General features: G+C 29.8%; 1 protein-coding gene across 2 annotated transcripts; it reads left to right on the top strand.

Annotated features, from left to right (window-relative positions):
• Positions 1-19,876: 19,876 nt before the first annotated feature.
• Positions 19,877-24,033, top strand: LOC125860247 (tubby-like F-box protein 5). Of its 2 annotated transcripts, none has more exons than XM_049540176.1 (5): positions 19,877-20,166; positions 21,324-21,697; positions 21,796-21,883; positions 22,919-23,048; positions 23,173-24,033. In XM_049540176.1, exons 2-5 carry the CDS (start codon positions 21,347-21,349, stop codon positions 23,822-23,824), a joined length of 1,221 nt encoding a protein of 406 aa, XP_049396133.1. In that variant the 5' UTR covers positions 19,877-20,166; positions 21,324-21,346; the 3' UTR covers positions 23,825-24,033. The 2 variants fall into 2 exon arrangements, with proteins under 2 accessions (XP_049396133.1, XP_049396132.1); XM_049540175.1 differs by having other exon boundaries at positions 19,878-20,166; positions 21,319-21,697.
• Positions 24,034-24,572: the final 539 nt, after the last annotated feature.

Genomic DNA, 24,572 nt, shown 5'->3' with positions numbered 1-24,572 from the left:
AAAAATTTCTAAGGACTAAAATTCCCTCCCAAAAAAATTTGAAACCAAAACAAATACAAATTCCCCCTTCCCACTACAAAATAAACTCCCAAATCTCTGTCCCACTTCCCCACTTCCACAATTCGGTAACTCTTAAAATGCTCTCTCCCTTCTTTTTTTTTTTTTTTTACTTATTTTGTTCTTTTGTTCAATCAGAATTTTGTGTGTGCATGCACAATTTTTTTTAATTGACTTCTTCTTTGTAGGTTTTATGAAGTGATTCTCAGAGCAATAAGTGTGTACAACATGCGGATTTGATCATAATATTTTTGTGAATATAAAGGTAATTCTCTGTCACTTGAATTTCAGAATTCACACTAAAATTTGAGATATATATATTTTTTTTATTTGAAAATAAATATGTATTTTTATATATTTAAGGATATTTTTCTTGAGTTTTCAACGCACCATAAAGACAATTATACATGACCTTCAATTGATCGAAGAATAGCCTCAATTTTATTTTTATGTAAATATAAACTACGACTAGCGTTTTATTAAATCTTGAATCTGTTTGATTCTTATTGACAACTATCAAATTAGTTTTATCTCATCTAAGAATGCCTTAAGGGAGGAGAAAATATAACTATTTCATACAACATACTTAAATGGGTAGCAAGGTATGATAGAAATAAACCACATCATTTTACTTCTTTTTGGGTGAGAGCTTAAAAATATTTACATTCTCTTTAAATTGATGAGTACGACCTCACTAATAGCTTATTAAAGTCAATGGTTCATATGAATTTATGTTTTAAATGAATTAAATTTTGATTTTTCTTCTTGTATCAAGGTGTACAAGGATATATATATATATCAATATTTGTTTATCTAATTACATATAAATTATTTATGGTTTCAAGCTTTCAACCTAGTGATGAACTGATGATGAAGATCGAGTTTACTTCACCTTAAAAAAAAAAGAAGTAATGGCACCAATTCAAGTTACCAAATAACTGCATAGTACTTCTTTTTAATATTTATTTGATACGAAACTATTTTAGATTTTAAGTTGTAACACTCAAGTTGCTATACATGAGTTTTTATTACTGATTTGTGAAATGTAATATGATTTACATTAAATATTTAGAAAGCATTTATATGTATTATTACAAAGGCTTGATGTAAAATATATTTTTTTATAGAAATATAACAATTTGTGGCGGTCACAAACCTCCACAAATTAGATTTTGTGAATATTCATATCATTTCGTGGCAATTTTAAATCCATGCAAACATATTTTTTTAAAAATATTAAAAGAATATGGTGGAGGTTATAAACTGTCACAAATTGATTTAAAAAAATCTCCACAAATTAAAAAGTAATTTTGTGGCGGTCGTCATGGAGGTTTCTTAAAACCGCCACAAATATGCTCGTGGCAAAGGTAATTGTAGCATTTTAAAAAACTGCTGCAATTCTTATTGTGAGGGTCAAAAACTGCCTCAAATTGAAAAAATAACCCCCATAAATTGAGTATTTTTTTGTAGTGTGTAGTGACTATCACAATTTTAGAGTTATTCATTCAGGTCAGTATGTTCAGCTTTAGCCTATTGTTCAACTATTTTACACACTGTACATTTCATGTACTGATGTCATTCGGTGCTGCATTATTTTATGATGCAAATTCAGGTACTCATGATAGCAAATGCATCATTAAGATCACTTTTCTCTTGCTTTGGCCAGACCTCCTTACTTTCGGAGGGCTCCAATTTATTTCAAGTATTAGTAGTTTGTTTATGTAGTTAGTATAGTATTCAGATAGCCTGGAATCTTGTTCCGGTAACCTTTCTTCTATATGTTAGAGGCTTCATAGACGAGTTAGTTGAGTTACAATTTTAGTTGTTTTACAATTAAACATATGCATATTATACATATTTTATGTATTTTTCTACTATGAAATATTTGAGTTTGTTTTTAAAGTTCTTGCATGCTCATCTTTTAAAAGCTTCCGCATATGTGTTATTACCTTCAGTATAGTAGTAAGTCAGACCAAGAGTTCGCTTGAGGCCAGCAATGGTTTTGAGTGTCAGTCACGTCTAGAGCGTAGGCTCGAGACATGATAGAGAGAGGAAAGAGAGGCAGGACTGAAAGAGCAGAGAGAGAGGGAGAGATGTAATAGGGAGATTTTCTATAAAACCCTAATATAGCTATATGTTAGGCAATATTTTAAAACTATAGTTATGTATCATAAATATTGTAGTTATGCATGTTTAAATAGGTAAAATTTTCATTTTAATATGCACAAATTCAGTCTACTATGCTATTTAATAACCTTAGGGTTCCTTTGGTGGGGTAGAATAAAGATATATATTTCATGCGATTATTTTATTATGTACATAGTAATGAATATTATTTAATTTGAGAATTATTCATTCCCACTATTTTAATATAAATAGCGAGATAAGTTATTTCATTTAGAAAATGAAATACACTAATCTCAACTTTTGAAATATTCATATCTATCACATCCGACAGATCAAACGACCTTATTGTATAGATAAGCAATGTTGTTGGTACTTTCAAATTTCAATTTTAGAAAAGAGAGAATGAGAACAGACAACCTCACCTCTAGTAACATATTTGGTATGATATCACCAAAGGTTGTTATATGTTATATCTTGAAATCAATATCAACCTCTCAATTAATAACTATGTCTTTTTTCCATTGTTTTTAGTGAACACTTGCTTTGCTAGGGGCTTGAGGGTAGGTCACTTCCTCAAGTACCAGATGGAAACAACATTAATTCCATCTAAATAATACTACTTCCCAAGTTTTGTCAAAACAGATGAGTAGAAACATATATAGACAAAGAAAGTGAGAAAATATACTATGTATCTTGTTTGAGAGTTTAATCTTTTGTTTGATGTCCCACAAGATTTTCGGTATTTGCATTGGGTTGATTAAATTTAAATTTGTGATAAAAAGATCCACGTTACAAGTAAAATGCTCCCTAATAAAAGCGGCATCTTTATAATCAAGATTTGAACTTGAAATTTTTAATGAAGGATAAAAATAGTTTTATATATATATATATAACTTTCGCAAATAGCCACTATAATAAACTTAATTATGCTCCATAGCTATAGTTTGCATATTTACGGGTTGTAGCTACAGTTTAAGTTGTCTCGTTTGTATAATTCGCAGGTTTGTATAATTTGCGGGTACATTTTTATAATTCAGTTATTTTTGTATATCGAAATAACGAATCTATACGATTACAAACATTAGAAGTGTAAATAGTTATAAAAATTATATTATACAAATTCCGAATTATACAAATTCTGAATTATACAAACATGCAAATTATACAAAACTAAAAAGTTGGGCAGCGTAATTATAGCTAAAAGTAGGCCGCAAATTGTAATTAAGACAAATTATAGCTATGTTAACTAATTTACTAGTATATGTTTGCTTATACGCGTAATTTTCCCTAATATTACATAATTAGTAATCTAATTTAGTTGATAACTTACTTATTATCACAGGTAGGGATGACAATGGAGCGGTGTAGGGCGGGGGCGATGCGGGTTGAGCTCAACCCGCAAAATTTTTAATCCGCCCTGCCCCACCTCACATAACAACTCTTTTCATTTTCAACTCGACCCACCCCCGCCCCACATAGACCCACCCCGCATGAACCGCCCCGTATAATTTTTTTAATATTTTCTTTTTCTAGTTATGTTGGATACTAAAAATAAATTCATTTTTTCATTAAGTTGTATTAATTTAATAGGATAATGACTTAAAATTTTATTTTTTAGAGGTCAATTGGGAAACATGTAAGAAATTGTACATTATTATTTTTTATTGAACCATTTTCATTTATTATCTTGAATATTTTAGTAGCTTTAATGAAATTATCTTAATAAATAATGTTCTTTCACTCTTATAACATGTAAAAAGTTAAAAATAAAATTTGAACCCACATAAAATCACATATATCCGCAACCCCCCCGCCCCACATCCCACCCCGCCCCACATTCGACCCCGCCCCACACAACCTTAAACCCACCCCGCCCCACATAGCCTTAAACCCACCCCGCTCCGCTCCATTACCATCCATAATCACAGGTTAAATTTTACCAATAAATAGTTGATAAATTACTTATCATCATAGGTTAAATTTGACCAATAAAAAAATCTTTATAGAATCCATGCACCGATGCACGTAACTTTAATTTTTTTGGTATATGTTAAAATGTATGGACATCACATTTAAATATGGAAAAATCACCCCATATACACACTTAAGAGTCAATATTACAGGTTTTAAATCTACTTTTAAAAAATTCTTGCTTATAACAGTTTAATTACGGGTTATAACATATCACTAATTATTTATAAATTAATTAAATTTTACTTTATTAAATAAGTAATTTTTTGTAATTTTATATTATTATTAAATTATTTAAATAAAGAATACCTCATAATTATCTCTTACACAATTATAGGGATTTTACATTGATTACACTTCCTTATTTAATGTTATACTCTCATAACCTCCCATTAGTCAATCCCACCACCCTTTCCCCACACATATCCAACTATACACGCTATTACCCCACTTTCACCTTCTTCTCTCCCATTTTTCTCACCAGCCAACTACACCAACATTCAATCTTTCGTCCAAATTTTTTTTCCAACAAAATTATGTCTAAGAAACCCATTGAAACGCCTCAAAAGAGTCCCAGATTGGGTGAAATTGTTGAAAATCCGGCGAATATTCAAAATCCGGCGACGGATGGTTCATCTAAGTTGAAGGAGCGACAAAGAGAGAAAAAATGAAGAAAAAAAAAGGTCACCCTTGCAAATCAAAAGGGGAAGAAGATGAAGGAGAAAATTGTTGAAACCCCTTCTGATTTCGATTTTAATTTTGTTACTGAAATCAAAAAGAAAAAAAGAAAAAAAAATGTAGAAGTTGGAGCATCTTCAAAACCATCAACAAGAAGAACAACAAAAAGTTATTTTTTTTAACTTTTGGACAATTTTTTTGTGTTTAAGTATTTGATGATATATAATATCATATGTTTTCTTTCATGCAGATATCGTTTACATATGAATTACTGATGGCTTATTCCAATTTCAAGATACTATTTTGAAAATATTAGTGTGTTTCCAAACTGTACATTTATTGGATGAAATCTGATTAATATGTGTATGACTACGCTTAAATGTTTTGATTTTAAAAATTTTATGAATTGTGATATAATAATGGTATGAATTGCGTTTTAACATTGGTGTGATTGTCTATTAACTGTGTTTATGATATAAATTATTAAATTAGTATGAAAATGGTATGATTTGTCAAACTACTGATTTTTTCTTAAAAAAATCACATTATGCTTACTTTATATTCTAAACATGTTTTTGGATGAAACATGTATGAAATCTTATTAATACGTGTATGCCTATGAGTTTAATATTTTATTGTTGGATATTGTATGAATTGTGATATAATATTGATATACAAATGGTATAAATTGTGTGATTATATGAATTTATCAATTTTTATACATGTTGTTTGGATAAAACGTGTATGAAGTTTTGATTAATATGTGTATGACACTAACTGAAGTTAGTGTGGGAATGAAACGCTAACTGCAATTTGTTTTAAATTTATTTATAGTAGGACACCAGTTGAAAACCAAATTAATATTCATGTAAACTTACATTAAATTAAATACTCAGGATACCATAATTACCTTTTATAATTATCAGTAATATTTACACTATCTTATGTATTAAGCTGGAATAAATTTTACTTTTAACAACATGCAATCTGTATGAATAATGAATGAACAATGTATAAAGAATGAACGGTATATTAAACACTAAGTTTATAATGCACTTCAAATCAATTATGTTTCATATCAAAACAAAACATTAATCTAAACGACAAAATAAAATAAAAATTATATATAGTCTAAGCAAATAAACAATCATTAGTTTTGCACAGGATAATTTGAACATGCTTCATGTTGTGGCCAACTTGACAACATCTACTGCAAGTAACTTTGGACCTTTTGAATTTCACATCAGCAACCCTCTTTCATATATAATTCATTTTATTTGAAAATCAACATAATTCTCTGTTTCATTAAAAAAAAAAATTAGTCTAACATTTTACAAATCAATTAGAAATATGTTATATAATATTAACTTTTCATTTCAAAGACAATACAAATTTCATCCATAAAAATCATTATAATAACAACAAAATTATACACACTCGTCATTATTTTTTCCATACAAATATCATTCAGACAGTACATTACAAAACAAATTTCATACAAAACATAATATTTCACATTTAATATTCACTTAATACACATTTCATACAACAATCATCATTCATACCAAATTTATACATTTTCATACTCATTTAATACACATTTCATACAAAACGATTATTTATTCAAACTATATACATTTCTCGTCCCAAATAATTAATTACTATCACCCAACTTTATACATAAATAACAAAACTAATATAAACTCAACAACTTCACATTTAATACCAATTTAAAACACTTGTAATACACTTCGTCAATAATTCCAATTTTTTTTTACATATTTCTTAACACAGTTTTCATACATAATTCATTCGACTTATACTATCAAATTCATTATCAAATAAAATCAATTTTCATAAATTCATCAACATTATAATTAAATTATTTTTACAGAATAATTAGCACACTTTCATACAAATTTCATTTAATTTATTCTATCAAATTTATTCATAAAATCACATTAAATTTATAATTTCACAAAACAACAACCATATACAAAATAAACAAACAAACAAAAAAAACACTAAATTTTTTACATTTCACAACAGTAAACATAATATGATATCAACAGTTAACAAAATATGACTCCACCTTCAATTAATCGACAGTTTGATCATTGTATTTTCATTTCGCTATCATTCTAAAACAAACGTTAAACAATAATAAATACTAACCTGAAGGATCCCATCTTTCACCATGTTTGATTAAAACTGATACGTAGTTGTCCATCACAACAAAATCAGGAATTTTCAAAAATAAAAAAAACTTCAATTACTCGTGTTGACACCCCATTTTGGACCTCCACATTATAAATTAATCATCGAACTTCTTCAATTTCAAACGATAAAATAATTAGTTTTATATAATTTCAAATAAATAAATAAATATATATATATATATAAAATAGTTCGTAAATTATTTTAAATAGATTTGCTACTTTGTGAGTTTTAAATAATATATATCTTTTATTAATATTCAAAAATCGCCTCAGAAAGGATTTTAGTTCCACTCAAATATTTGGTTAATTAGTTTAGGAGTTTATATTTTAAATAATTTAGTTTAAAATTAAGAAGCTCATTAATTAATTTGTACTAATTCATCTTATTTAAATTTTGGCCGAATTCACCAATTAAATTCAAATCGGCTAAGTTTTTAACTTCAATTGATTCTAATTATATTTCCTTACCCATCTTAAACCCATTTGAGATCAAGTTTTGGGCTATTTTCTCAATAATTTTCGGCCCAATTCCATTCCCAACCCACTTCCTTTTTCCACAATACCATGCAGTACATAACCCAACATTACACACATACAACAAAACCAATTACCCCTGGCCCACCTATATTTCCAATTCAATACAACAATACTTAGTAGTACGGACAACAATACCCAAAACAGTATCCCTGGTGTCTTCCCCATTCCAGACGCAACAAATTTGATCCCAACGATTCCCGCACCATTTCCAGCCAAGAACTGTCCTTGCAGTTGCAGGATCACGCCACATGGCTCACCAAGGACGTTGGAATCGATCCAAGACGTCCATCTCTCATTTTCTCTTTCGGAATGAGGCAAATTTCAGAGAAAATGGTGTTTGTCCGAATTAGTGAAAGGTTTGAATTTTGAAATGGGTCTTGAATTCGATTTTCATCCTTTTTCCCCCCCAAAATATTTCGAACCCTAGTAGTCTCCTATATATATTCTTCTCTTATTCATTGTAAAAGAGGGATTTTTTGGAGTCGAAATTTTGAGCGAAAATATAGAAAGCAACTTGAGTGGAGGTAGTTCGATAATACTCTTAAGGGAGGAAATCAACTCGTTCAGGGTCTTTGCATTTCTTTTTCTCCTCGTTGTCGTTCACTACTCTGTCACGAGTCCCTTGGAACTCGAGGGAACTATTGGGATATTCTTGCCCATATTTCTTTGCAGCTGTTTGAGTCCCGAAGTTGATGGTAAAGTCGTGGTTCTCACTGCTCGTCTAGTCTCAAATCGCTGCCCGAAAAGAGGTAAACCCCTCTTCGCTTATTGTTTTAGCTCATAATTCCCTCTATGATTTCGTTCATGTTCTAAACAAGAATAATGTTGAAATTGAAATGTCAGAATGATAATTTTGACACTTATCTCTGCCTAATGAATGCTAAATCACTTCTTTAATGTAAAGTTAGTTGTCGATTAAATCTTTATTGGTTGTGTAACATTGTTGTCGGTTAAACCGGAATGTCATCTCTAGTTACATGCCTAGATTTCTTTCGATTCGTGTCTCTATGTTTCATCATGAGTTGACTTTCTTCTCGTTTAAGTTGAAATTTCAGATTATGGTGTGTTTCAAATTGTATTCGTTTGAATGTTGGTATTCATAGACAATAAGTAGAGCTTCATTTATATGATGTTGGTTCATAGGTTGATTATTATTCTTCATGTGTTTAGGGTATGATCCCCGGACTGTTTCTAAATCATTTGCCCTCTCCCCTAAAATTATAAGAAGGATGAATTAATGATAATAGCTAGTGTCTTATTTATAAGATTTAAATTTGATCTTTTATGGGCTGTTTTCAATTCGANGAATAATAAGTAATTTTACTAAATAACACATTTAAATCAAATTAAATTTCACTAAGCAAGTTTATATTAATAAGTTTCACAAATTCAAATTTATGTCAAATAAAAGTAATACAAACTTGTGTATAATAATTTTAACATAACAATGTTAAATCTTTTTAAAATCCACATCAAATAAACATAACAAAATTTTTGTAGCATTTGTTTGGTGATTTATGTTGTTGTCGTCCAATCTTTTTATCCAAAGTGACATAAGCTCTCTGCATCAGGCTGAAACAATGAAAACATTATATATAATTAGATAAACATATATTGATACACATATATCTTCGTACATCTTGATAAAAAAGTATTAAAATTCAATTCATTTCAAAAGCAAAGCATATAAAGCTTTGATTTTACAAATAATTATAAAATTATGGATGAAAGAAATTTACTTTAATGTTCTCTCATACACACTAATAAAGTGAATAACAACAACTTCATGATTATTTCTACATAAGTTTACTAGGTTTATATTTTCCAAAATCATATAATGATGCTCCATTCGATTTAACACGTTGGTTCAAGTATTTCTCACTTCTCTTGATTTATAAGTTAGACTTTCCTCTTTGACCTTAGTTTTTTCTTTCATTTACCAAAAAGTAATCATAACTTCAACAATTTATCGTATTGAATAAGAAAATACATAATTTTAAAGTTATATTGATATCGATCACAATCTAATATGAAAAAATGTCCTTTAATTTGTAATAGTCGATCCAATCAAGAATAAAATGATTACGTGATTCTTAACTAAACAAAAATAAAATTATGATTTACCATAAATCAATCAATGATTGGGTATAAACGACTTTACGATGTAGTGAGAATTCAAACAAAATCTGAAATATGTAAAAAAAAAACATTGATTCAATAAGTTTAACAACTTTCAAAATATAAAATGATCAAATAATAATATGAGTTTTAATTCTAGTATGAATCATCAAACTCACGTAACACAAAAGTACCTTTATATTCAAATAATGAATTATTTTTCCTCTATTCCACTTTGCAAAGCCTACAATGAAAATAATAATTAGCAAAACTACATATAAAAAAATGAAGTAAGGAAGAGTGAAAGACAAAAGGAGAGAGGAGAGGGGAGGGTGTGTGTTTTACGTGGGAATTAATGGGTTAAGGGGAAAAAGAAATGAGTTAAGGAGAAAGAAAAAAAAGGTATTTGTGTGTTGTTTACGTGGGATTTAGGAATGGGTAGGAGGGGGTGGTTATTTGATTATGTTTGAATGATTTTAGGGGGAATTATAGTCTTATGTTTTTTTTTTTTTTATAAATTTTGGAGGGAGATGTATTAAAATTTTGATTGAGTTGGATCTAAATGAAAGATAAAAGAATTTTGTCCATAAAACAAGCTTTTATTTTTAATTTTTAATGATAAGTAATAACTATTAATTAAAATGTTTCACCCTCAACTAGTATTATAAAATCTTAAATAAAGTTAAAATACAAATACAAATAAATATATATAAATATTATTATTGACTTAGCTTTAAAAGTTATAAAATTTAAATTTTTGTGTTATGAGACAACAAAAATCACTAAATAATATAAATTAAAGTATTACTATATAAGATAAATGTCTAAGTGAAATTGCATATACTAAGTAAAAAAACATTCGAAGAGTATCTTAATATATAAAAGAAATAGAGGATAAAAAAATTACAATCAAGTTAAAATAAAAGAAGGAGAAGGATGTCTCGTGTGTGTATATATATAATAAAATTAACTTTCAACATTAAATGTTATATATTATATAATTTGAAAAAAATACTATATATTATATTATATTATATAAATTAATTTCTAAAAGTAACTAATCTACTAAATTTTTGGGGCTCGATAATCCCAATAAATAATATTAAATTGTGGCAATTTTCTAACCTTCTTAATAAAACCACCATAAAAAGATTTATATTGTGGGGGTTATAATAAAATGCCACAAAATGAATTATTAGTGGGACTTTTAAAAACTCCCACAAGTTAACCGCCAAAAAATGAGCATTTTTTGGTAATCCGCAAAATTTTTAATCTACCCTTGCCCCGCCTCACATAACAACTCTTTTCATTTTCAACCCGACCCACCCCGCCCCGCATAGACCCGCCCTGCATGAATCCGCCCTTTATAATTTTTTTAATATTTTCTTTTTCTAGTTATGTTTGATACTAAAAATAAATTCATTTTTTCATTAAGTTGTATTAATTTAATAGGATAGTGACTTAAAATTTTGTTTTTTAGAGGTGGGAAACATGTAAGAAATTGTATTATTTTTTATTGAACCATTTTCATTTATTATCTTGAATATTTTAGTAACTTTAATGAAATTATCTTAATAAATAATGTTATATCACTCTTATAACATGTAAAAAGTTAAAAATTAAGTTTGAACCCACATAAAATCACATATACCCGCAACCCCCGCCCCACATTAATTTTTAAAAATCCCACTTCAACCCACCCCGCATCCGACCCCGCTCCACACAACCTTAAACCCACCCCGCTTCACATAGCCTTAAACCCACCCCGCCCCGCCCCATTGCTATCCCTAATCACAGGTTAAATTTGACCAATAAATAGTTGATAACTTACTTATCATCACAGGTTAAATTTGACCAATAAAAAAATCTTTATAGAATCCATGTACCGATGCACGTAACTTTAAATTTTTTTGTATATGGTAAAATGTATGGACATCAGATTTAAATATTAAAGGTATTAGAGAAATTTAATTGCTTTTTAATTAATTTGTCTTCAACACACAATCTTACATGCTTGTTTTTTTTTTTCGTGAATCAAACGTATGAAAATTCTTTTTGATAATTAGAGATATTGAGATTTGAACTTTGTTGTCTACTCTAATATCATATTAAATTGTGTGATTGTCTTATCTAAAAGTTAAATTATAAGAAAAAATTATTTTTTTTACTTAATTATTTTTTTAACGATATAAAAGTATCACGTCGATGTAACCAAACTCAACTTTTGCCAAAAGTAAACACAATTTGCCTGATAATGCCTAGTTTAGGTGTGTGTCGTTTTGGTTCTACCTCTTGTTCCCTTACGAACTAAGTTATAGACTATAGTTCTAGCTAAAAAGCAATGGGTAAATGACAAGTATTATAATCAAATCGTTTCTAATAATGTTGTTCGAATATTCTTTTATCACAATATGTTATAGAAAATATACCGTATAACATACAATTGATAATTGAATCTAAAATAAATCTTAACTGTTTATTATTGTGATTTGAAAATTATTGTTATAAAGGATGAATATTATAGGAGAGAATTGATTATGTATATCTCAATATTTTCTAAAGCACTATTCACGTTTCATTAGTTTCATATTAAATTATGGATGTTATTGTTACTGCCCAAAAACTATTGAAATTTTATAATCAAAATTTTGTTGCAGTGTTAAGTGACATAAAAAGTGATCTCACTCTTGCTAGAAAATAAATCAAAAAGAGCATTCATTTTTTATTTATTTTTCTCTTTTGATAAAGTCAGTTAAAAAGATGATATAACCTAGAAAATAACATACGTATTCGAAACAAATTATTTGATTTTCAAAATCAAACAAGAAAGATATTTTTCAAAGAAAATTTCTAGAAGTTTCAAGCGTGGACGCAAAGAAAGGTTAGAAAAATAAAAGAGACAGAATCCGAATTTAAAATTTAATATTAGGTTCTAAATTATCAATACAAAAGTAGAACAAAAAACTAAATACTTTAATTAAGACAACAGATTAGTTCAACCAAATCTATAGCTGACACCCTATCTCCTCTCCTTAAAAGTAGTACAACCTCTACTTCAATTAAGACTTATAAGACTTACTTTCATTTTTATTTTATTTCAAAATAAATAACTTTTTTTTCTTGAAACTCAAAATCATTCTAATTTAAAAATTTTGTTTTATCTTTAACGGTCACATAAATATCACAACATATTTAAGACTATAAATTTTAAAAATATTGTACCAATCATACAAATCTATAATATATTTAAAATTTGAAATTTTTTTATTTGATTTTCGAATTCGATGCATGATTAAATATTATATATTATATTCACACTAATTGGAACGTTAGGAGTGGATAAGAGACAAGGACATGTCACACGTTCATGTACATATGCTTATGCGACCTAAAAAGCAAACCACCCTCGTGACAATGAAATATTGCTTTCTTAGATTTTAGTATTTGACTATTTGTTTGCCCAATGTTTGTTGCCAAATTTGGTCGCTTAGTTGGTGGGATACGGATCATAATTTGATTATAAATGCTATTATTTAATTTTAAGATTATGTTATGAATGGAAAAATAATTAAATAAAATATTTTAATTTACAAAATATCTTTATATAATTCATCCCACCAATTAAACGACACCTTAAAACAAAGAGAGTGAGATATATATATATTATCACTAGTAGTGGTGAGAAGAATTTGTACAATTTGATTACTAATACACTAATAAACTAACATTATAATTAGGCCTCATTTGTATGGACTTAATGAAAATATTAATTTTCATTATTCAGATCTTATTATTAAGTTTGTTTGTTTTTTATCGTCTGAATCTTAATCATTCATATCTTAATGTTTCAACCAGTTAATAAGGTCAATAGATTTGAATGATTAACATATGTAACCAGTCACTATGTAACATCATTGATATACCAATTTAAATATTTCTACAAAAATGGTGATTCACTAATTCCATTTATTCACTATTACAGCATCGTCCACCATTCTCAACCACCACCATTGTTATTCTTCATTATCAATTATATCTCACCATCATCAATCATCATCTTCAGTCACAATCACCATTAATGTCAATCACTATATATAGTTAGTTGTCACTATCACTAGTCATAATTTAAAATCATCGATCATCACTAACCATCGTTATCACAATAATACAAACCAACATTAGTCACCACATTATATATCGACAACCGTCATCATTATTCATTACCATCATTAGCTATCACTGTCATTTACAACAATTCATCAACCGTCACCGCAATTACCACCATCACTACTAGCTATCGTCAATATCCCACCGATATTAGCCAACGTCATCCCAATCGACATCCACAACTAATGGCGTTCAACTACACATGTAAATTTAATGTGTAGATTATCATTTGCAATATATAAGCCGACGAAGAGTTGAAATCGATTCCTTAGGAAATTGATGAATATAATTTACCTTATAATGTGATTTATCTCACTAGAGATTCGTATATTGACACAATTTGAGCATGAAAGTATATTTGGGGGGGGGGGGGGGGGAGTAACAATTTGAACACAATTTCATAGCGCGATTAATTGATCACAGTAACTTCACAATCGCAAATTTTCAAATAGAATTTTATCACAAGTGATTGGAGAGTCTTAGAAGTGTGCTAGTATGCTGTAAAACGAATTCAATTGAGTCATTATCAACTATCTCTTTACACTCTACTGATCTTCACAAGCAATATTAAAGATTTAAAGTTAATTGGAGTTTGCAACCTCAAATTCTAATGAAAACATAAAGAGACAATTGAACCCAAATTAGTTCAACATATATTAAGCAATTAAACAACATCTAATTGTAGATTAGTCATTCATACATTGCACACCCCAAATAATAGGGAGTTTAGCTACTCCTAGTAAAAGATAACAGATTTATACCAAAATTCTCAGTTATAGTAGCTACTTAAATTGAAATCTCAAGATTTGAATCTTCAAAACCTTCAATCACATGAATGTTTTTTCTAATCTCCAAGTACAAACTTATTCCCCCAGTAGTAAAGATTTTGCAAAAAGTTGTCTTTCTCTCACTTAAAAAAGTCATTTATACGTTCAGAAAATTCTTTATAAATTGTCCTTTTAGTCAACTTGGCGAACTGAATCGGGCTCGCCGAAGAGTTTGGCGCCAAAATATATCGCCACTCGGGCTTCACGACTATGGTTTTTCCTTCAGCCGACTGTTACTTTTGGTGACATACTTAACCTTCGCCAATTCATTTTGCGATACACCGACTGCTACCTTATGTCACCCAATCAGGGGCGGACCCACGTGGGTTCACCCGAACTTCCTTAGCAAAAATTACACTGTATATATAGGGTAAATTTTTTATATTTCTGTAGATATATATAGATTTTGAATCCCCTTAATGACAAGGAGAAACTGATAGTGCAATGACAAGTCCCCCTGAAATTTAGCTTCACATCACCAGTTTGAATCCTTGTGTTAGCGTTTTGTTTTTTCCTTTTTTAGTTTCAGTTCCATTTTTCACGTTTTTCTTAGTTTTTTTTTAAAATTTTAAAAAACGTGCTAAAAGTGTGGTTTTAAACCCAAAAGAATTCAAGGGTCTCATTTCTAAAGGCTTATTTACACGTTTATACTTTTATTTTTCTAACCCCCTGAACCAAAATCCTGGGTCTGCCACTGTGCCCAATAGAGATAGACTTAGGGGTTATGAACTGTGACTTTCAACGATGATTTTTCCACTCGGCGATATGCCGGATCACCTAGGCGATGCCCAGTGTAGCTTTTGCCTACTTCTTCAAATCGTTCGGCTTCGCTTTTGACTTTTTTAATCTCCGTATCGTCCTTATTCTCTCATAACTGAATATAAACACAATTTGATCAGACTAAGATATAAATGAGCATTGCGGATATTACTTTTGGTGGATTAGAAGCCTTAAATGAGCTTAAAATCCCCGACTCGTTAACCATCATATAATGTTATTTAAATAATTTATTGATAGATATTACTCTGTCTATTTTAATTTGTGAGTTTTGACTTGACACGAAATTTAAGAAAGCTAAGTAAAAAAGACTTTAAAAATTTTGTGGTCTTAAATTAAAGAAATGTGAAATGTATCAAAATGTCCTCTAATCTTTTAATTTTAAACATATCACGTGGAAAATTGGAATAAAAAAGTTATTGAAAAAGGAAAGAGACATTCCTCTTTTAAGCGAACTAAAAAAAGGAAGTATGAAAAAAAAAATGGATGGAGTGTTAGGTTCATTTAGCATTTTTTCGATATTATATTTATTTTTTAATATTTTTTTTACACACCCAGGTGTTAAAAGGAACAAATAATTTTAGTTATATACTCCGTATTCAAATTTTAACATATCTTCTGAACAATTTAGATGGATATTCAAATTCAACTAACTAAAACCTCAAAGCACATCTTAACACCAAATATATATTTTGATTTAGACATTTTAATCTTATTAAAAATAAATGAGGCCGTAGTCACACTATTGATCTACTCTCTATATCTTAAATTAGCATTCATTTAACTTAAAATCTTATATTGTCTGTGTACCACTCTTAAATCTTGATTTAATTAAAATTTATGTTTTATATACCATTGTGCTAAAAATATAACACTATCAAATCACCCAAAGCACATTTATTGTTAAATAACTTTTTTTCACTATTAGATTCCTAATTATAAAACTAAGAATATATATATATATATAACTTATAATATTCTTAAAAAATAAAATAAATTACCTCTCACACCAAGTCAAAAATGAATCGATAGTACAAAAATTCTTAATAATTAATAATCCTCCATTGGATCTCGTTCCTACTCTATGGACCTTGGTTTTCTATATATCAATAAAAAATAAAATAAATAAGGTCACAACCTTGTCTTGCGTAACTTTATGCATTGCACGAGGTGTATTTCAAATTTTAAGACAACATATGCAAAGTACCTAGGGGCCAGGATAATCTGATACACTAAAATTCGCATTATATGCGGAATTAAAAAATATAAAATTATAAAAATCTACTGTATACAATTTATTTTGAAAATAGCTAAATAAAATATATTTTTTTTATAGAATTTTAATTATAAATAATCAATGATGGAATCATGATTTAGCTAAATGATCAGAAAATTTGGCCAGAATTTGATCAGAAAATTTAAAAGTGTATAATATTTTTTTATTTTAAAATAAATTAATTTTTTTTTTCATTTTTTAATTAAAANATTTATTGTTAAATAACTTTTTTTCACTATTAGATTCCTAATTATAAAACTAAGAATATATATATATATATAACTTATAATATTCTTAAAAAATAAAATAAATCCCCTCTCACACCAAGTCAAAAATGAATCGATAGTACAAAAATTCTTAATAATTAATAATCCTCCATAGGATCTCGTTCCTACTCTATGGACCTTGGTTTTCTATATATCAATAAAAAATAAAATAAATAAGGTCACAACCTTGTCTTGCGTAACTTTATGCATTGTACGAGGTGTATTTCAAATTTTAAGACAACATATGCAAGTACCTAGGGGCCAGGATAATCTGATACACTAAAACTCGCATTATATGCGGAATTAAAAAATATAAAACTATAAAAATCTATTGTATACAATTTATTTTGAAAATAGCTAAACAAAATATATTTTTTTATAGAATTTTAATTATAAATAATCAATGATGGAATCATGATTTAGCTAAATGATCAGAAAATTAAAAAGTGTATAATATTTTTTTATTTTAAAATAAACTAATCTTTTTTCCATTTTTTAATTAAAAGGTATTAAAGTTAAAAAAGTAAAAATGTTCAAAAAAGTAAAATAACATAGATAAAATACCATTCTATCCAAATTCCGGCCAAAAGGATTTTTCCTATAACTATTTGTTAAACTGATTTTGGGTTAATTCTATTTAGTTAATTCAATTTTTGGTTCATATGATCATTAATTAAATCGAAATGAATTCAATTCAAAATTTCAATTTGTTTAGACATTTTATATACAAAGGTGTTGTAATTAAAAGAGATTGAGAAAGTGGATCTCCCTGCTTTAAACCTTGTAGAGTGAAAGAAATTTTTCATGAATAATTTCCCGAATCATCTACATGGATTGTGGTGTAATGGTGAGACTGCTCCACCCCCGAATGAATCCTAAAATGTGTGATTTGAATTTAATTGAGGCTTTAATATAGATTCTGAACACCGAATGTAAAAACAAAAAAGAATAATCTCCTAAATCGATATAATATTCTCAGTAATGAGCCTACCACTTATGAAACTAGATTGATTTTCTTTTACACTAGCTTAGATAATAACACATTATTCTAAAAGCCATAATTTCAGAAATAATCTTGTTGGAAAAGTTAGTAGGATCTGCTTTAGGAATTAAAAACTATGTGAGTGTGAAATACTACTTTGTTAGCCTTTTGTGCACAAAAATAATCAACACAATTTTGATGAATATAATTTGAAGTTGTATTTAAAATTAGAAAAATATTAAAAATTTATTTTAATTTCACTATATATATTTTTCTAAATTTATCAGAAATTTTTTAATTCTATAAAATCGACTTTATTTAAATTATATTGATGTTTTCTGGGAAAGTACATTCAAATAATCAAATATTATTTATAAAAATTTCAAACAAACACAATTTCATCTCAACTAAAATGCCAAGTATGGCAAAACTTATTTGTAATAATATAATAATTCGAATATGATATCTAATCTATAACGTTGTGTAATTATCTATTTTGAGAAATGTGAACAAAGATATCTTGCTAAATTGGAACAAAGATGATGAAAATTTTTTCTTCTAAATTGTTTGGTGTGAACATAAAACTTCGACTAAATTTAAATTCACGTTGAAAAATCATATTTCAAAAAAAAAATAAAATCTTAATAAAAGACAACTTCATATTTAATAAGGCTTGAGTCCAAAACTTCTAATAAAAAATGATTTTTTAAAATAATTTCAGTACAACCGACCTTATTGATTAGGCATTATAATTACCCCAACCTAAATACATGTCATGATTCTAGCATGTTACAAGTTGTTTGAATACTAATCATTATTGTAATCTTTTTCAAATACCATAATCCAATTAAGGATCATTGTACCTTTTCCAGCGTATTTTCCATTTTCATACTTGAATTATTATTTTTAATGCTTTAACAAATTGGCCCACCACCCATGCGGAAAGAAAGAAAAAAATTACTAAAATAAATAAATAAAATCACATATGAAAAAAATTTGTTGAGGGTATGAATCTTTTCCAATTTAAGAGAAAAAATCTTACAAAAGAATTCTCATAACATAATTTTGTTCGTATATTTTAAGAATAAATAATTAGTATATTTCGAATATAAACAATACAATAATAACAATTAACAATATCTAAGGTAGTTTCACAAGTAGGGTCTGAACCCTAAAGATAATAAAATTTACACAAATTTTATTTTGACCTTAGCGAGATAGATATGTTATTTACAATAGATTCTAGGAATCAAAAAATTCGAAATATAATTTGGAATAATAAAATAATTTAATCATGTTTTTACATATTAATACTTCATCCATTTCAGTTTATTTGTTCTACTATAACTTGCAACAAAATTTACAAAAAAAAATAAGATTTTTGAATCTCATGATCTATAAATAAAGATATGAGAATCTCTCTCGTTACTCAGGATTTCTCTCAATTGATCCGATGCGTCATAGATAGAATGGAGTGGGCTATACGCCGACCCATGTTAAAAACTTTCTTCTCTTATGAGATTTCGATTGAATAAACAATGGTTATTTCAAACACCGTCTACTATCCCACCAATTGATTAGTGGGTTCATGCCGCACAGAAATCGAGACGTATCAAAATACCCTTTTTAATATCGTGATTTTAAATATGTCAGATAAAAAATTGAACGTATTCTTTTTAAAACTGATTAAAACGATTTGAAATGAAAAAAATAAATATGAAGTATAATATATATATTTTTTTTTAAAAATTGAATAATTATTTTTGACCACCTTAAATTTATGCAAAAAAACATTGGATTTAAAGATAAATAAATAGTGAGGGGAGTCCCTACTCCGTAGGTCCAAAATCTAGCTTAAAATTGAAAAAAAAAATCATTTGGTGGAAAGACAACTAGTAAACCGAATAAATAAATAAAAATAAATTGGTGAGAGGAATTTTCGATACATATCGGAAAAGCCATTTTTGCCGTTCAACTTGGTTGTGGCGGCGGAGGATACGGCGGAGTTGGTGGTGCTACTGGTGGTCACCGGGGAAAATAGTTTACCCACCTGGGTTTCGCCGGAAACATGGCAGGAACTATCCGTGTTTGATCTGATCTGATTGTACCCATTTTTTGAGCTTTTTCTCATCATATATCGTCTTTTTTGCTACGTATTTCTCAGGTTTGTTTCTTCTATTTTAGACCCTTTTTGGTTTTTTTTTTTCAGATTAAGAAGTTTTCATTTCTACCGGAATTTCTTGAACTTTGCTAGAAATTGTGCAAAATTTAATGTTTAGCCTTGTTTTCTTCCCAACCACCTTCAATTTATCTCAGATCCGAGCTCCATTTATGTTTTTTGCTTAATTTTGGAGCTGAAGGTTGATTTCTGATAAAGTTTTTTTAAAAAAAAATATTCTTGAGCTTTGCTAGAAATTGTGCAAAATCTATTTGACTTTCTGGAGAATGGGAATTTTAAGTTGTTGGTGTATTATGTTGCTCAATTTTCAAACTGGGAACAGTTGATTTCTAATAAAGTTTTGATTTTTTTTTACAATTCTTGAACTGTGCTAGAAATTGTGCAAATATTAATATGCCTTTCTGGTGATGGGTATTCTAAAGTTTGGATGTGTTGTTATTGCTTAAATTTTGAAATGGGAATGGTTGATTCCTAATAAAGTTTTCATTTTATACAAATGCCTTCTTGTATATCCTTTTTAATTATTTTTTTCATCTCTAATGTAATGATTTGGACTCAAATAGAGTGAAATGGTTGGGGTGGGTTTGGAGAGTTGGAGGTCTATTGTGTGTGCTTGGGGTAGAAGTTTTGATGGTATTAAGTATTTTTTGCTTAAGTTCTTTTCTTTTGAAGAGGTGGAATGAGGATAAGGGATTGTAGTTAGTATGCACGTAGTATCTTATTCTCCTAATTTTCACTAATTGCCTGGTATTTCATTTGTTCGGTTTATCTTGCTATTTTGGTGCCGGTATATTTTTCTTTAATCATGCTTTGATTACAATTGTTTTGAGTCGAGGGTTTATCAGAAACAACCTCTTTGCCCCACAAAGGTAGGGATAAGGTCTGTGTACATCCTTCCCTCCCTAAACCCCACTTGTGGGTATGTTGTTTGTTGTTGATGATTGATTGACAGAGGCTTAACTATGTAGTGTCAGATCTGCTTGTTGGAAACAGTGTATATAGACAAAAATGGAATATTCTTGAAAGTTATTTTTCATAGGCAGGAACTTGGATCTTTGAACTAGCCAAAGCTCTTTTTAGTTTCATTGTTTCAAATGCTTTTTTGATTCTTCTAAATTCTTTGCCATCCCAATGTAGGATAGGCTAGTTGATGTGATCAATAGAGATGTCGTTCAAGAGCATTGTCCGCGAGCTGAAAGAAATGAAAGATGGGATAGGGAGTATATCAAGGAGGGGGGAAGTGGAGGGAAGGCATTGGCGAAACAGAACCCGAACACATATAGCCCCTGATGTGGTTCCTTTTGATCCCAATCAACAAGGCCAATGGGCAAATATACCACCAGAACTGCTTTTAGATATTGTCCGCAGGGTTGAAGAGAGTGAGACATCATTTCCTGCTCGGACAGCGGTAGTCTTTTGTGCATCTGTTTGTAAGTCATGGAGGGAAGTTACAAAAGAGATTGTCAAGACTCCTGAAGAATGTGGTAGGCTTACATTCCCCATTTCACTAAAGCAGGTAGATTCCTTAATCTGTTCGGTTATTAGCTTGTCTTCTTGCCAATCACCAAAAAAGAAGAAACTGAGACCTCTTTTTCACTTTCTGTTTTGTACCAGCCGGGTCCCCGTGAATCCCCAATTCATTGCTTTATCAAACGGGACAGAGCTAATTCAGTTTATCGCCTCTACTTTGGTTTGACTCCATGTAAGTCACACTTTGCTTTTCTTCTTGACACTTGCATTGGTTCATCTTTTGACAGTTTTATTATAGTATGAAGATGTTTTTCCATGATTGTGTTTCGTTGGTATCAACTTCAAGATCTACCTTGTGTATTTAGTCGATGAATGAGTTCCGTCGTAAGTTTCTATAAATTCTTCTTTGATGGAAGACTTATATTTAGGTTGGCGGAAGACACCCTTCAAGTTATATACACTGGACCACACCAGAACTGCCCAACTTTTTATTGATTCTTACTATTGTGGTTTAGAAAGGGGAGCCTTGGCGTAACTGGTAAAGTTGTTGCCATGTGATTAGGAGGTCATGGATTCAAACTATAGAAACAGTCTCTTGCAAAAATGCAGGATAAGACTGCGTATAATAGACTCTTGTGGTCCCGCCCTTCCCAGGACCCCACACACAGCGGGAGCTTAGTCCACCAAGCTGCCTTTTTTTTTTTTTAGTGTTTTGGTTTAATCGTTTGTCACTGAAAAGTACAATCTGATATGCTACTTCATGACAGCTGAGGATGAGAGCGATAAACTATTGCTGGCCGCCAAAAGGATCAGAAGGGCAACGAGCACAGACTTTGTAATTTCCTTGGTTTCAGACGATTTTNCGATGAATGAGTTCCGTCGTAAGTTTCTATAAATTCTTCTTTGATGGAAGACTTATACTTAGGTTGGCGGAAGACACCCTTCAAGTTATATACACTGGACCACACCAGAACTGCCCAACTTTTTATTGATTCTTACTATTGTGGTTTAGAAAGGGGAGCCTTGGCGTAACTGGTAAAGTTGTTGCCATGTGATTAGGAGGTCATGGGTTCAAATTATGGAAATAGTCTCTTGCAAAAATGCAGGATAAGACTACATATAATAGACTCTTGTGGTCCCGCCCTTCCCAGGACCCCGCACACAGCGGGAGCTTAGTCCACCAAGCTGCCCCCTTTTTTTTTTTTTAGTGTTTTGGTTTAATCTTTTGTCACTGAAAAGTACAATCTGATATGCTACTTCATGACAGCCGAGGATGAGAGCGATAAACTATTGCTGGCTGCCAAAAGGATCAGAAGGGCAACAAGCACAGACTTTGTAATTTCCTTGGTTTCAGACGGATTTTCTCGAGCTAGCAGTACGTATGTTGGAAAACTGAGGCAAGTTCCCTCGAACTGCTAATTTTTCTATAGCTAAACTATCACCGTCTGTCGTAATGTCAAAATACGGAAAGCTTTTATTTCATTCCATTTTGTTTTAATAACTTTCTTACAATTTGACCAGATCTAACTTCCTTGGAACCAAATTCACTATATATGATAACCAACTTCCAAGTGATGCAGCTATTCAACATCGTGGTAGACTTAGTAGACGATTCAGTCCAAAGCAAGTATCTCCGACAGTATCTGCGTGCAACTACAGTATAGCCACCGTTTCCTATGAACTCAATGTTCTCCGTACACGGGGACCTAGGAGAATGCATTGCGCTATGCATTCCATCCCTTTCTCCTCTATCCAAGAGGGAGGCAGTGCTCCAACGCCTACATCATTCCCACAATATTTTGACGAGAAGTCATCTCCCGCGTTAGTCCCTAGAGCAAAGGAGCCATCTGTAAATAGCAGCTCGACAGTGTCAGTGCCTTCTCGAGAGCCACTTGTGCTAAAAAACAAAGCCCCTCGATGGCATGAACAATTGCAGTGCTGGTGCCTAAACTTTAAAGGCAGAGTCACAGTGGCGTCCGTTAAAAACTTTCAGCTTGTTGCAGCAGTTGATCCATCTCACAATATACCAGCTGCAGTACAAGAAACAACAATTTTGCAATTTGGAAAAATTGGAAAAGATATCTTCACCATGGATTACTGCTACCCCCTCTCCGCATTCCAAGCTTTTGCAATCTGCTTGAGCAGCTTCGACACGAAACCAGCCTGTGAATGATTTCTTGCTCAGATTGTAACTCATGATATTTTTCGTTTCGTCTCGGGTTGCTGCATGATGTTATGAATTGATGTGTATTCTCTCTGAGAAGTTCTAAATGCAAGGCAAGATTTATTGATGAGAATATCATTATGTGCAAGTATGTAAACTAACAGTAGCTGCTGCTAAGATAGAAGCAGCATCTGTTGTGTAAGTTCTATGATTTAATAAATACTTTTGCTGGAAGATAAAGGACCCATTTGGCCATAAAAATTATTCACTTTTTTGCTTTTCGGGTGACAATTTAATCGAAAAATCAACGTTTGATCGTGAAAATTTCAAATCCAACCTAAAATGAAAAACAACCTATAGTCTGATTTTCAACTCTTTTTTTCAGCTTTGAAGTTGTAATACAACTGGATATATTAAATGGATGTCTGGTTCTTGTAGGTGTTTGATCCTGTAATTTGGGTTTTAAATTTGAAGTTTCGATTTAAAATCAGTATTTGTCTATAATATTTAAACAAAAATCTCAATTTTAGTTAGAAATTTTTATTTCAAATGTTAAGTTCTACTAAATGGTAGGATTCTAATTTGATTTTAAGTTAGTGATTTCTTATAATATGACTCATACATAAATTTATATTTTTGTAAATTCTTTTCATAATTTTAAAATTTTCAAAGGCAACCCATGCTCAACACATACACATTGGAACCTTAACATTTTTAGCACAGGCTTAAAAAAAAGGAAAAAATTGTTTAAATACAT

The sequence above is a fragment of the Solanum stenotomum genome, chromosome 3, assembly GCF_019186545.1.
Source record: "Solanum stenotomum isolate F172 chromosome 3, ASM1918654v1, whole genome shotgun sequence".
NCBI lineage: Eukaryota > Viridiplantae > Streptophyta > Magnoliopsida > Solanales > Solanaceae > Solanum > Solanum stenotomum.
This window is presented reverse-complemented; position numbering and strand designations above follow the sequence as displayed.

Bases quoted from the DNA above. Each gene is read 5' to 3' on its own strand.
- LOC125860247 (XM_049540176.1), top strand. From the start codon at position 21,347: ATGTCGTTCAAGAGCATTGTCCGCGAGCTGAAAGAAATGAAAGATGGG. The intron at 21,698-21,795 runs GTAGATTCCTTA...GTTTTGTACCAG, and splicing joins TCCCCATTTCACTAAAGCAG to CCGGGTCCCCGTGAATCCCC. The intron at 23,049-23,172 runs GCAAGTTCCCTC...CAATTTGACCAG, and splicing joins ACGTATGTTGGAAAACTGAG to ATCTAACTTCCTTGGAACCA.